General features: G+C 38.0%; 2 protein-coding genes across 2 annotated transcripts in view; one reads left to right on the plus strand and one right to left on the minus strand.

Moving 5' to 3' along the window:
- The window catches only part of NOX4 (NADPH oxidase 4), a 362,080-nt gene that overhangs the window by 104,951 nt on the left and 242,965 nt on the right, over positions 1–14,164 (minus strand). The window lies entirely within an intron of this gene.
- The window catches only part of TYR (tyrosinase), a 103,408-nt gene that overhangs the window by 43,932 nt on the left and 45,312 nt on the right, over positions 1–14,164 (plus strand). The window contains exon 3 of the mRNA XM_045894595.2: positions 1,064–1,211. Coding sequence (XP_045750551.1) covers positions 1,064–1,211 — 148 coding nt within the window. The remainder of the gene's footprint in view (positions 1–1,063; positions 1,212–14,164) is intronic.

The following is a 14,164-nucleotide window of genomic DNA, read 5'->3' on the forward strand; positions in this document are numbered from 1 at the left end:
TTATTATTATTATCTTCCAGTTTCTGTATGATATTTCTAAATTCTGAAATTTAATAATATGCCTTTGGCCATATTCCCCCAACTAGGTTTGCTAAATGGACTTCTTTCTCTGGTTCTGAATCTGAGTTCTATTTATGTTTTATGTTTTGCCTGAATGAACTCTGAAATGCTATCTTCCTCTTCCTCTTCCCAGGGACTGTGTGAAAGAGAACGCAAAATAGCCAGAGCTCAGGTATTGACACTTAGTTGATCAAAGTTAAAATTCCAACTCTACCAACAACCTGTGTTGCCTAGGGGACTTCAACTTCTCTGAGCCTCAGTTTTCTCTTTTTCTCTTCTTTCCAGTGGAGATAAATAATTTTTAATTGACAGCGTTGCTGAAAAGGTTGGAGGACATATGTCACCAAAAGCGTTTAGCACAATTAATATTCAGAAAATAATATCTTGTATTATCATTATTCTCCCACTATTAGTATTCCTGATGCAATGAAAGGAACCATTTAATGGAGTTCTGATTAATTTTGAAATAAATGGTTTGCAAACTCAAACACATTCTGACCTGATGTTCTCCAGGCTGTGATAGGGAAGGTCACAAATTTTCTGTTTTCTTTGGAACTAGAAACCAAAATTAAAAGCTACCACCAGAACTGGGAAACAAGGAGACATGTAACTGGCTGGAGAGATCTGCTCTAAGTGCCATTAAAGACTGAAGGGAGAGCGACCATGCTGATTAGTATAAAAAGGTCTTATTCCTTTGCAGTATCTAATGGAGAAATAATAGGCAGAAGCAACAGGAGGGAATACGATTGGCTCTACCTATTCCATCTGGTTAATCTGTCCACTGTACCCAGATTAACAGCTTTCAATTCCACCAAGATTTCTTAAATACTCAGTGGGCATCCAAAATGTAAGGAATCCCCACAGGGAATGAATTTTATTATAGATTTTTATTACTTGGAGTTAAGTGCTCGAGTGTAGTTGCAAACCAAATGAGATAATCATTGAGATTTTCAGTTATCGGTGCAAACTGATTTTTCCTTTCCGATCTTCTTGTTGCCAACAGGATTTGCTAGTCCACTTACTGGGATAGCAGATGCCTCTCAAAGCAGTATGCACAACGCCCTGCACATCTATATGAATGGGACAATGTCTCAGGTACAGGGGTCTGCCAACGACCCCATTTTTCTTCTTCACCATGCATTCGTTGACAGGTTGGTTGACACTTTTTCATAAATTATGTGCTTATTGATGTTAAATGTAGTGGGACTTTATTACATAAAAGCTAAGAAATTATGGTACAGTCTATTGTCTCAGATCAGGTACTTCCGGAAACAGACCCGAAACTAAGGATTTGGATGCAAATGTTTTAAGTGTTTTATTAAAGAGAAACCAGTAAGAGAATGGGTAAAGCATAGTAAGAAGGGGAAAAAAGCCAAATAAGAGTATGATTTCAGCTGAAGTCCCAGACTCAGCCAGATTTTGGCAGATGTGTGAATTACACCTCAGTTTGTTTTGCCTTAAAACAAGGGAACTGAGTTTTTGTATTAACATATCAAATAGCCATTGGTTACAGGTTGCCCTGAGGTAGGAGCTATAAAGCTCCCAGGTACTAGTCCATTCCAGACCAGCTGTGTGGTGCTCCAGTGCCCAAGGGCAGTCTTCTGAATGTGGCAGGGCCCTGTGGCTGGGAATCAAGCATGTAGAATCAGAGAGGTGGGTGCACAGAGCTGGCACAAGGGATCCAAGGACATCTGGGCAGGACACAAATCTGCTACATCTCTCTTCAAAACATTTTCTTTCTCTCTGCCAATGTTATTATTATTTCTTCTTTTCCAATCTCAGACCCTCACAAAGAAGCAGATATGGTCTTTGATCTCAACCATCGGTCTGAGCGTTATATGATTAGCTCTCCAGACATGATGCACTATGGCCCAACCATCTTGTTTAAAGTGACTTAATTCTCCTGGAGCCTTTTTCACCCTTATTATCTCTCTTCCTCTTTGTTACATGTGCAATGCCTTATCCATAAAGGATTTAGACTTAATCATAGGTGATGATAGCAGAAGAGAAAGTACTTGGAGGAAGGTCAGCTGTCTGTTTCTGGAATTCTTCAAGAAGAGAGGAGAAGGTAAAGCATTGAATCATGACTGGTGATTGTAAGACTTTTTTTTTTTTTTTTTTTTTGGTCCTCTCTTAGGTAATTTTCTCCATTGAATAAAAGGCACAGATTTATACTTGCCATTAAGATAATACTTTCCTTCTCTGTGGTAAATACAACAAGTTCTATTTTTTCTGTTTTAAAAATAAAGAAATTGACACTGAAAGTAAGTGTTTTACTCAAATTATCACCATTTCTAACTCATTCATTTCTGTAGGAACATGGACATGACATCAGATAAAAAAGTGACCTAGAAGATTATTAGGTAGATTGTTATTGTGCAGGACAGCTCTAATTTTATAGGAATTAAGTAACAGCCCAAGTCAAGTTTCATTCAGTAATCAGTTTTTAAGAAAGTGTATAAGCACCAAAATTATGATATTAACATGACATCATAAGTACCTATGCCCGTATAGAAAGGAGGGAGCAGGAGGTTTGGAAAAACATTTTACCAGAAAAGATAGATTGAGCTCTTTTTATGAAGTCATTTTTACATCCTATTGTCCTTGCTAACTCTTGGCATTTTTTGATCTTTAGTGTCCCATGAACTTTAAAGAATTCTAGATTTTCTAGACACCTTGATGCTCTAAGCAAGAAATCAGCACACTATGGTTTATAGGCCCAATCTGTCTCCTGCCTTATTTGTAAATAAGGATTGATTGGAAGCCAGCCACAGTCATTCATTGATGTCTTATCTGCGGCTGCTTTCACTCTATAAAGGCCAAGCCCAGTAGTTGTGACTGAGGCCATATGGCCCACGAAGTGGGAAAGATTTAGTTGCTGGCCTTTTATAGAAAAAGTTTGCTGACCCCCGCCAAACCACAGAATTCCATATTTATATGCCAGAAGAGAGAAAAAAAAGTTGATCTTTAGCTAGCTTGCCTGCATCTGTCTTCATAGAAAATACTATACTTGAAATCAGTGTCTCGAGGCATGTTTGTTTAACAGAGATAGATCCATTACGCAGATATGTGGCTTTTAGGCCGCTCGGCCACTCTTTTTGTTGTTGTTGTTGTTGTTGTTGTTAATTTTTAGCTCAACAATTGTATTTTAAATAAAGAATAAATCTGAATTGGTACAAATGTTTACTTTAACTCTGCATTGCAGACACAACCTTTCGTTTCCTGCTGAAATATATAAAAGGTAAATTCAACATTCATATATTCAATAAATGTTTATTAAGGTCCTACCCTGTTCAGGGCACTGGACCACTTCTACTGGTCAAAAAAAGAAAACATAGCATATGGATTTGGCCTTCATCGGTACTGCAATCTGGATAGTACAAAGTTGGGAGGTGCATATAAACAGGAATGCGCCACAAGATCCTAGAGAGGATTCTGCTCAATTTCTGAGTAGATACCTCTAAAGATGACATTCAGAAAGTCCATTTTAGTAGAAAGTTATTTATCATACTGAGCTGAAATTTTCCTCCTTTTAATTTCTTCCCTTTCGCAAAGACAAGGGCAAAAAAAAAAAAAAAAATTCTAATCCCTCTTCCACATGACAACCCTTTAAAAATATTTAAAGACAACTATCATGTCATGTTTATTTATTTTTTTATTTTATTTTATTATGTTATGTTAATCACCATACATTACATCAATAGTTTTTGATGTAGTGTTCCATGATTCATTGTTTGCGTATAACACCCAGTGCTCCATTCAGTATACACCCTCTTTAATACCCATCACCAGGCTAACCCATCTCCCTACCCCCATCCCCCCACTCCCTCCCCTCTAGAAAATTAAAATTTTCTATCCTCTTAGAATTCTCTGCTAATCCTATCTTACTATTAGATATCAGTATGGTTATTAAAATAACTGAAAAATAATAAACAAATGGCCAAGTAGTTTCTCACTCAGCCCACAGAGCCAAGCTGATGAAGATTCTGGGGATGGAGAGGGAGGAAAAAACACCATGATGAAGGATAGACACCCGTGGATTACCACTTGGAATACCTCTCAAGCCTCTTCTCATTCAGATGGCTGATTCACTGCCATTCAACTCTTCACAAATATATTTATTGAGTACCCACTAGATGCTGAATATATTTGCCTACATATTCCACATTCCTTCCTGCCTCTATGCATTGCTTATACTAGTCTCCAAACCTGAAACATATTTTCCTTTAGTTATCTAATTTTTATACAATCTTTAAGACTAGTTTCAATTTTCACCTCCTACATGAAGTCTATCCAGACCATGCCTATCTGTAACCATCTCTCCCATCCAGAGTGTGCTGGAGCCAGCCCACAGTGGCTAGCAAGATCTAATATGGACATCTTTTCCCCACTTTGCTTTAGTGACCTCAAACTATAGTTTGAAATTAGCCATGGTGGGAGTATTTATACCATGAAATTGGCAAATGCTACAAATCCAGTCTGCAATTTAGGAAATTCAGAAAAGTAGAGAAAGGAACAAATTAACAAGAGAAGCCTTACTCCACCATTCCAATATACACTGAAGAATTGTATTTGCACATAATTCTGTACTTTTTTCCTACTTAATAATCTCAGATATATTTCCACATCTGTACATGTAGATCTACTTTCCTTTTGAAAGCTTTATAGAATTTCATCATCTATCAAGAGAATGAGAAGATAAGCCACAGACTGGGAGAAAATGATTGCAAAACACATACCTGATAAAGGACTTAATCCAAAATATAAAAGAACTCTTAACATTCAACAAGAAGAAAATGAATCCAATTAAAAAGTGAGTCAAAGTCCTTAATAGATACCTCACCAGAGAAGATATACAATGGCAAGTAAGCACATGAAAAGATACTCCACATCATGTCATCAGGGAAATGCAAATTAAAACAACAATATATACACCTATTAGGATGGCCCAAATCTGGAACACTGACACCACCAAATACTGGTGAGGATAGAGTGGGACAGGAGCTCTCAATCGTTGCTGGTGGAAATGCAAAATGATATGACCACTTTGGAAGATAGTTTGGCAGCTTTCTACAAAACTAAACCTACTCTTACCATATGATCCAGCAATTACGCTTCTTGGTATTTACCCAGAGGAGCTGAAAACATATGCCCACACAAATATCTGCACATGGAAGCTTACAGCAACCTTATTCATAATTGCCAAAACATGGAGGTAACCAAAATGTTCTTCAGTAGGTGAATGGATAAATAAACTGTGCTACATCCAGACAGTGGATTGTTCAGAGATAAAAAGAAATGAGCTATTAAGCCATAAAAAAATGGAAGAAACTTAAATATATGTTATTAAGTAAAATAAACCAATCTGAAGAGGTTACATATTGTAGAATTCCAACTCTATGATGTTCTGGAAAAGGCAAAACTATGGAGACTATAAAATGATCAGTGGTTGTCAGAGGTGAGAACAGGGGCAGATGAATAGGCAAAGCACAGAGGAGTTTTAAGGCACTGAAAATACACTCTATGATATTATAATGATGGATATAGGTTGTTATATAATTTTCTAAACCTGAAGAATGTATACCACCAAGAGTAAACCCATATGTAAACTATGGACTCTGGGAGGTAATGATGTGCCATTGTAGGGTCATCAGTTGTACTAAATGTATCATTCTGGGGAGGGATGTTGCTCATGGAGGAGGTGATGCATGTGTCAGGGCAGAAGGTAGATGGGAAATCTCTGTACCTTCCTCTTAATTTTGTTGTGAACCCAAAACTTCTCTGAAAAAAAGGAGAAGGCTATGGGCTAGTTAACATTTTAAATAACTAAAATTATGACATGACACCATTCTCTTGCTGTTTAATATCAGGCAACGCACCATTAGGACTCATAAATAGAAAGGTATCATGGACAGTCAGGGCATTGATGAATCTTAGGAACTTCCCATAAAGCATACAGTTTCTAAAAGACAATTAATAGTCATTTACTTATTATTAACATTAATATGAATATTAATAATAATGGATATTAATGTCATTTACTTATACAAATTTAACCTAAGGAAGTCTGAGTATCTCTTCCTCTTTGAGAACTTTTCCCATGTAACTCAACAATCGTAACTAAGAAATAAACCTACTTATCTCTCTCTCTCTTTTCATAAGATGAAAGAACAAAGTTTTGTGGTTTTTCCAGGAGCCCTCTAAGAAATCACAGAGAGTTTTAGGTGTAAAAGATATTCTAAAAGATTTATTTAACTTTTTCTATATTTAGGATCTGATGTGGGCAAGACGGAAATTAAAGAAGTTATCAGAGGAGAACTGAACACTTGATTAAGATGGGATTATAGGTGCCTGAAAAACAATATTTGGTTATATATTTAATCAAATTGTCAGTAAAACATTTTAAAATAAAAAAAGAAGGTAACATGATTATAAAGAATCTTAGTTCTTTTACAAGTGAGGAAAGAGAAACCTTTGTTCTTATTTCTTTTTTTTTTAAGTTTTCTTTTAAGATTTTATTTATTTATTTGACAGAGAGAAAGAGAGAGAGATCACAAGTAGGCAGGCAGGCAGGCAGAGGGAGAGGGAGAAGCAGGCTCCCCACTGAGCACGAAGCCAGACACAGGGCTCGATCCCAGGACGCTGGGATCATGACCTGAGCCAAAGGCAGATGCTTAACTGACTGAGCCACCCAGGCGCCTCCTGATTTTCTTTCTTAAATAGTCAGGAATATAATAAAGTCAACATAAAGTATAGGAAATTATTCTGGTTAGACACAGAATCTCTGCTATCCAGAAAGTAAAGCATAATTCTTCATATTGTAGGCAAAGGCAATAAGCAAAAAACTAAGGAAGTAAAGCCATCAAAATTGAAAACATTTTGCTAAGATTTTTAACAAATTTTGTAACTTTTTCAAACTTAGGTATTTTAAATCAGGTCAAATAAAATTTACTTTCCAAATTTTGTCTTTTATTAGCTCCTTCATATTATGGAACAAACTGACACTTTAAGACAGAGCTTAAGGGCTCCACAAGGTCAACACTAATTTCATTATAATATTAAGATACCATTAACATGCTATGTGTTCATCATTGCTCCCTTTAAATGAATCAATAAATGTGTAAAAAGAATTCCATTATATGGATGCACTTTAATTTAGTAATCACTTTTTAACAGGCATTTTGATTGTTTCTTGCTCTCTGTTTTTTTTTTTTTTTTGCTAGACAATGTGTGTATATACATATATGTATATACATATACCATATATATAATTTTGAACATTGTGAGTATAGCTAAAGAACAAATTCTTAACATTGGAATTGAAAGGTGAGAGGTTAAATACATTTAAAATTTGTAGGTATTCCTAAATTACCTTTCAAAAATGATTGTGCCAACTACATTACCACGAGTAGAGAATGAAAGTATTTCCTTCACCCTGTACCTTCACCTGCATGAGAGAGAGGTCATCAGCCTTATTAACCTCTGCTACTCTGAAAAGTAGAAAAATATCTATTTGAATTTCTCTATTTCCTCTACATATTATAGATTTTTTTTCTAAAATCTGTTGATATTTGTTGCTATTATATATATATATACATATATATATATTTTGCCTTTTTATTACTAAAGTGTATAGACTCTTCATAATATTTTTAAAAGGAGGCCCTTTTATCATAAACATTACAAATATTTTCTGCATTTTAAAATTATCTTTTAAATTTTAATGGTATGTTTGTCACTTAAGAAGTTAATTGTTTTTATATTGCCTTTTTTATTCATTCTTTTGTTTGTGGCATCAGTGTGTTTACTTTCTTGTTCTGTGGTATTCTTATCTGTAAAAAAGAATGGATTGCTATAAAAGCTCCAAGGTCCTTTCTGGATTCTATAATATTCTGGATATTTTTTTTTAAGAAATGACAATAGAATGCATTAGCACAATTACAGGGCTTTCACAGGTTTCTTAGTGACAGTTTAAGCCTGTTTTTTAGTTATGATTAATAGGTAACTGACAAATAAGTCCAATTCATAGTTACATTTTTTTCCTCTGCCATTCAGAATAAGGTCTCACAAGGGACTCTTGCTGTTCTCAGGTTTGTTAAAAACAAAAAACAAAAAAACAACTTTTTGGCAAAAAGAGAAGGTTGAGTGATTACCCTAAAAGAAAGAATAGGTTGGGGTGTTATTTCTTCTTTTTCTCTAAGAAGACCAGATTTGGGGCATAAATCTGGCTAAAAATAGAGGGATTTGAGACTTTAAACCAATCTAACACTACAACACCCATCAAGCAAAGCCAATGTGTAAGCAATGGAAGTCGGAGTTTTTATGCTTATAGTTTTCTCTGGAAGGAAGAGGAGCATGGGTGCCTGCTGGATGGTGTATGTGGATAAATGTCAGAGCCAGAGAAAAGGAGCTTTGGAAATATTTCCCTTTCCTTGACACCTAATCACTCAAGAAGGACTCACATGGGCAAAAGCAAGCACACCTCTGCATGCATGCATGCATGCATTCATCTGTTAGTTCCACAATAAGTACCCTCTTTGTTTCGTGTGCTGTATTAGGCCATTAGGCTGCAGGAGTCACTAAATACCTAAAGCCACCCAGTCCAGATATGTGAATAGCTAAGTAACACAAAACAAGATGTCAAAGTCTTGAGTCAGAGTGGTTTAATAGGCTGGGGTATGTGAAAGAGCAGAAAAGAGCACCAAAATGTCAGGACCCCAGGAGCTGTCCTCTTCAACCCTTAGATCTGTAGCACCTGCCCCAAGCCCGGCACAGGGTGGCTAGTCAATGAACACTTGGGTCTCTTGTTTGGAATACTCTTATGACTGGTGGCTTTATGAAGAATGAGTTGGATTTTTGACTTGTGAATTTTGGTAGTAAAAACATTCGATGCATAGGGAACAAAATAAGAAAGGCACAGAAGCATGAGGTTAAAAAAAAACAAAAAACTTTTAGGAACGAGGCAAAAGTTAAAACATAGTAAGATGATAAGAACACGGGGGTGCCTGGGTGGTTCAGTCGGTTGGGCGGCTGCCTTCGGCTGGGGTCGTGATCCCAGGGTCCTGGGGTCGAGCCCCGCATCAGGCTCCCTGCTCCGTGGGAAGCCTGCTTCTCCCTCTCCCACTCCCCCTTCTTGTGTTCTCTCTCTGTCAAATAAATAAATAAAATCTTAAAAAAAAAAAAAAAGATGCTAAGAACACAGCTAACTGGGCTTACTGTGCCCTGAATGCTAAGTGCCTCACGTGGCTTGACGGGCAGTCCTACCAGTGAAGGGCCATTTTCATCCTTAGCTGAGGGATGAATAGACTGAAGCACAGAGAGAAGTCATCTGTCAGGATACGAACCCGTGTCCTTAACCTGTACTATATGCTTCTTCATAAGGAATTTAGAGAGTTAGCAGAAGACATGTATAGAGAGAGAAAGAATATTCTCTTCCCTCAACAGGGGAGCAGGGGCTGCCAGAAGAGGTGGTTATTTTGAGCACCAGCAGAGCAGCAGGATTAGTGCAGCAGGAGGGGACTCCAAAAACAAGTTGGTAAAAAAGAAATACTTAGCAAGCTCCAACTGGCGGGGGTGGGGGGGGCGGGGAGCAGCAGGGTGCAGGGGTGGGAAGGAGAAAAAAGACAAGGCTGAAAATGGAGTGGGGAGGTTTCCCATTGAGAGTGCCCAGAAGCTTAAGTTTTCACTGATTCTTAACCCCCCCTCTGAGGTGGGTGGGGCTCTCCATCAGCCTGACTAGGCAGGCCCGGGACTCAGGGGCGAAGGATGGTGGAGGTGGAGAAGGTGGTCCAGCACCCAGCCTCTAGGAGCTCGTGGTCTGGTCCCTGGATTATAAGTGGGGAAGAGAAGTGCTCTAGTGGATGAACCCTGACACCTGCAGTCAGAGGCCTGTGAGCATGTCCTGGCTTGTGATACTTGTGTGACCTTGGGAAGGTTGCCGAACCTCTCCCAGCCTTATTTTCCTCTTATAAAGTGGCATTAATAATACTGCCTTCCTCATAGGAATATCAGTTTACACTTTAAAAACTATAACACATTACACTGTGACTAGCTGTTGTAAAGGGAATAGAGTGTAAGGGACTCTTAAAAGCTCATACAGTGCTTTTGTTATTTATTTTCCATGTGTTCCTCAGTATAGATAACACCCCATCCTGTAGCCTGTCTCTTGAGTGCATGGGAATCCCAGCTAGGTACCAACGTGAAGCAGAATGTTCCAGGGATGGTAAGCCTGCCTCACAACACAGCTACAGATTAATTACATCTTTTGGAGAGACTTGTTGGCTGTATTTGGGCTGAGGCTTCCCCTCCACTCTACTCCCCAAGCATCCCTTAAGCCATCCTGCAAAGAAGGCTGCCCTGATCCACATGCCCATAAAGTGCCTTGCCAACTTGGCAGCCTAGAAATAGTCCAGGCAGAAGGCACGTCCCTGGAGCTTTAGGAATGACAGCAGATTGCTTGCCTGCTGGTGACTGCAAGGCTGAAGCTTGCTCAGAAAGGCAGAAATCCCAGGGTTATAAAAGGAGGTGAGTTCAGAAGCCAGAGAAATGTCTTAAGTCTGCTCTAGGAATCAGATGGAATGGCAGAGGAGGACCTGGCTGTTTCTTGGTATCTTTTCATATTGTTGGATTGTAACCAGCTTTCAAAATGTTCCCTGTTTGTTTTCTAAAGCAGGAGAATTAATTCCCTAGAACAGGGAGCAGCTATAACATCATAGTTATACTTACCCATATTCCCATGGCTAATTTTGTTGTTGCTGTTATTTTTCAATTGAGCTCTTATATCAGTAGGCTTTGGTTAGACCAATTGGAGGTTTTTCTCACTCTCTCCCAATAAGTCTTGAGCTCCTTGAAGACAGGGTCTATGTATTGACCACTCTAGCATCCAGCAGAGTCTAGCACCTAACACAGACTCTGGCACATAGCACACATTCATTAAATACTTATTAGACTAAAGTGTGGTATGATAATTCTAAGGCAGGCAGCCATCTGCTGGGCTATCAATAACATTTTGTGGTGGAGTAAAATATTAATCTAAGGGAATTGAATTGCACCCTATTAGCTGATGAAGAAGCCATGTACTATAATAACCTAAAGAATGTTCCTCCTACAATGTGGGACATCTCCCAACTCTTTGCGGGATTAATTTGTTTTAGTAGTAGGGGAATTAAATTGCTTAAAGTATTGATAACTTAAAAATTCTAAATGAAAGAGGATAAAGAAACATGAGTTGTCATCATTTTTGCTGAATTTTTAAATCTGAAAGAGAATGTCAAGATCAATCCAAACCCCTCGCTTTACAAATAAGGAAGCTGGGGACCAGAGATGGTGACCTGCTCAAGGACACAGTTTTCTGTGAAGTAGAGAGAAAAGTATTTCAAGGTCTTGTGGTGCCAAGCAGGAGATCTCAGAGACAGAATGGAATTTTTTAACATGACAGGGAGATATTTAACCAGGGAAGGCAGAAGCAGCGTGACTATAGGAAGGTCCTCACCATAATTATTTAGAGAGCCAAAGGTCAGAATGGCTGAAATAGCACCAAATATTAGGTCCAAGGGATGAAGAGGGCTATAAAATAAGTCAAAAAGCTGGAAATCAGGAGACTAGGAGGCAATGAATCATATGATTAAGATCACAGATTTTAGCAAAGACATACCCCATTTTGAATCCCAAGCCTGCTACATCTGGCTCCATGATTCCTGGCAAGCTGCTTATTGTCCCCTAAGCCTTCCCTTTCTCAGCCATAAAATTCTGCTAATATTAGTAGCTATCTGAAGTTGTAGCTTTGATAATTAATATATTTTTATAAAAGTATACAAAAGTTCTTAGTGCACAATTATAAGACAGACAAGGTCTTGCCATTAAGATGCTTGCATTCTAGAAGGGGAAAACACAAATAAACCAGGAAATAGAGAAATAAACACAAAATCCAATTAAGCACTATAATGTGATATAAAATATATATTTTATAAAGAATTACTTGGAAAATTTCCAATTTAGAGACTGGCTTCTCTGAGGAAATGAGCTATAAGTTAACACTGGACTCGTGAGGAGTCAGCCAGAAAATTCTTTTGGGAAAATATTTAAGGAAGTGAGAAGAACAATTCCAAAGGGACCATGGCAGGAAAGAGCTTGGCTTGTCTCAGGGAAACCAGCAAAACAAAAGATAGTGTTTACCATCTTGCATCCATAGGGAACCTGGTACAAGATGAGGTTAAAGACATCAGCAGAGATCAGCAGAGGCCTAAGAACAGTGGAAAGATTTTAAATGATTTTATCAGGGTAGTGCAATAATTTTAAGATGATTGACGTTTTCGAAAGTTATCCTGACTACTGTGATAAATGGATTGTTGGGGCCAGAACTTTAATAGGGACATAAATTGCTCTATTGCACTAGTCCAAACAAGAGATGATAGTGATGTCAACCAGTTGGTTGATGACAGAGTTTTTATGAATGAGACTGAGCCCACATGTATTTCAGAGATAAAGCCAACAGGATGTGTCACTGGACTAGATGATGATATAAATGTATCTAATACTAAAAAGAAAAAAAAAAGTGAAATCAAGATGACTCTTAGGATTAGGAGCGTTAGGGAAGACAAAGGGGCCATTACTGAAGTAGAAAAGACAAGGCAAGTAATGAATTTAGTAAAGAAAACTGAATCAAGAGTTCTCTCTTGGATATATTAGGGTCCTTTTTGGATATGGTGAGTGGAGTGGAGGGAGAACACCCTGGCTCTCAGAATAAATAGAGGAAAAGCCACAGTCTGGCAAACCCTATCAAAAGGATGAGTGGATACAGGTGAGTCAGCAAGGAAGGATGAGAATCACTGGTCAATGAGAGAGGAGAGCAACAAGGATAATAAGTCACAAAAGCCATGTAGGCAAAAAAATGAAGTGAAAAATGTATCTAGTGCTCTTAAGAGATTAATGCAGTGGGGAGAGAAAGAACCTATCAGGTCTGAAAACATTGGGGTAGTTGTGTCTCTGAGAGCAACAGTTATAGTAGAATAGCAGCATCAGGAGCCAGAGTAAGTGGGTTCTACACAACTCTTTTGAAAGCTTTTGACGAGAAAAGGAGCAGAGAGATGGGAAGCAGGGAAGGGGATAGGGGACCAAAGGAGAAATTGAAACTTCTTATTCCTTTTCAAAGAGAGAGGACATTGACGAATGTTTGTATGCCAGTGGAAATGAAAAACTACAGAGGAAGAGACATGTTAATGAGAGGGAAATTCTGCCAGAGAAAGCTTCTTGAGATTTGAGGTCCAAAGCCCAGTGGAGAGGTGGGCCTTTGCAATGACTAGGGATGGGTTTTCCTTTATGCTTGAATGGATATAAAATATAGGATGTAGATGCATGTGTACTTGTAAACTTGCTGTTGAAAAAATTAGGGTCTTCTGATTCAATTACTTCCATTTTCTCACTGAAATATGAGGGGAGGTCATCAGCTCTAAATGAGGTAGGAGCTGACTAAAAGAATAAAGATGGGAGAGGAAGAGTTTGTGGAAGGTTTAAGAAAAAATATTAAATAAATTATCTTTAACTTATGTCATTCAATATAGCAGCGGTCTGCTGAATTAAAGAAACATGCTAATTGGACAGTAGGAAAGAAATAAAACACAAGTTTCATTAATCTCGGCTCAATATTCTGCAAGCCATTTCCATTTACGCTATCTTTCTTAATACTTAAAGTAGGTATTTATTATCCCCTTTTTAGAAGCTTGAAAACTGAGGTCAGAAAGACTAAATATTTCAGAGCTTCTAACTGATGGAAATAAGATTTTAAATTTAAAAATTTCATTAGTCTGATGTGAAAATCCCTATCTTTCAGTTCTATCATCATGCCAACGAGGAGGTCACTGTAATCATATCAGAAACATGATCTGTAGGGTGATAGATTAGTTTGCTAGGGCTGCCATGTACCATAGCACAAGAGAAATTTATTTTCCCACAATTATGGAGGCTAGAAGTCTGAGATCAAGGTATTGGCAAGGTTGGTTCCTCTCTCCTTGGCTTGCACATGTCCGTCTTCTCCCAGTATCTTCATATGGCCTTCCCCCACTACATGTCTGTGTTTGCATTTCCTCTTTTTATAGAATGGACACCA

This window comes from Mirounga angustirostris, unplaced genomic scaffold (assembly GCF_029215605.1).
Source record: "Mirounga angustirostris isolate CCGP_5_RB_7025 unplaced genomic scaffold, mMirAng1.0.hap1 SCAF_13, whole genome shotgun sequence".
NCBI classification, from domain to species: domain Eukaryota; kingdom Metazoa; phylum Chordata; class Mammalia; order Carnivora; family Phocidae; genus Mirounga; species Mirounga angustirostris.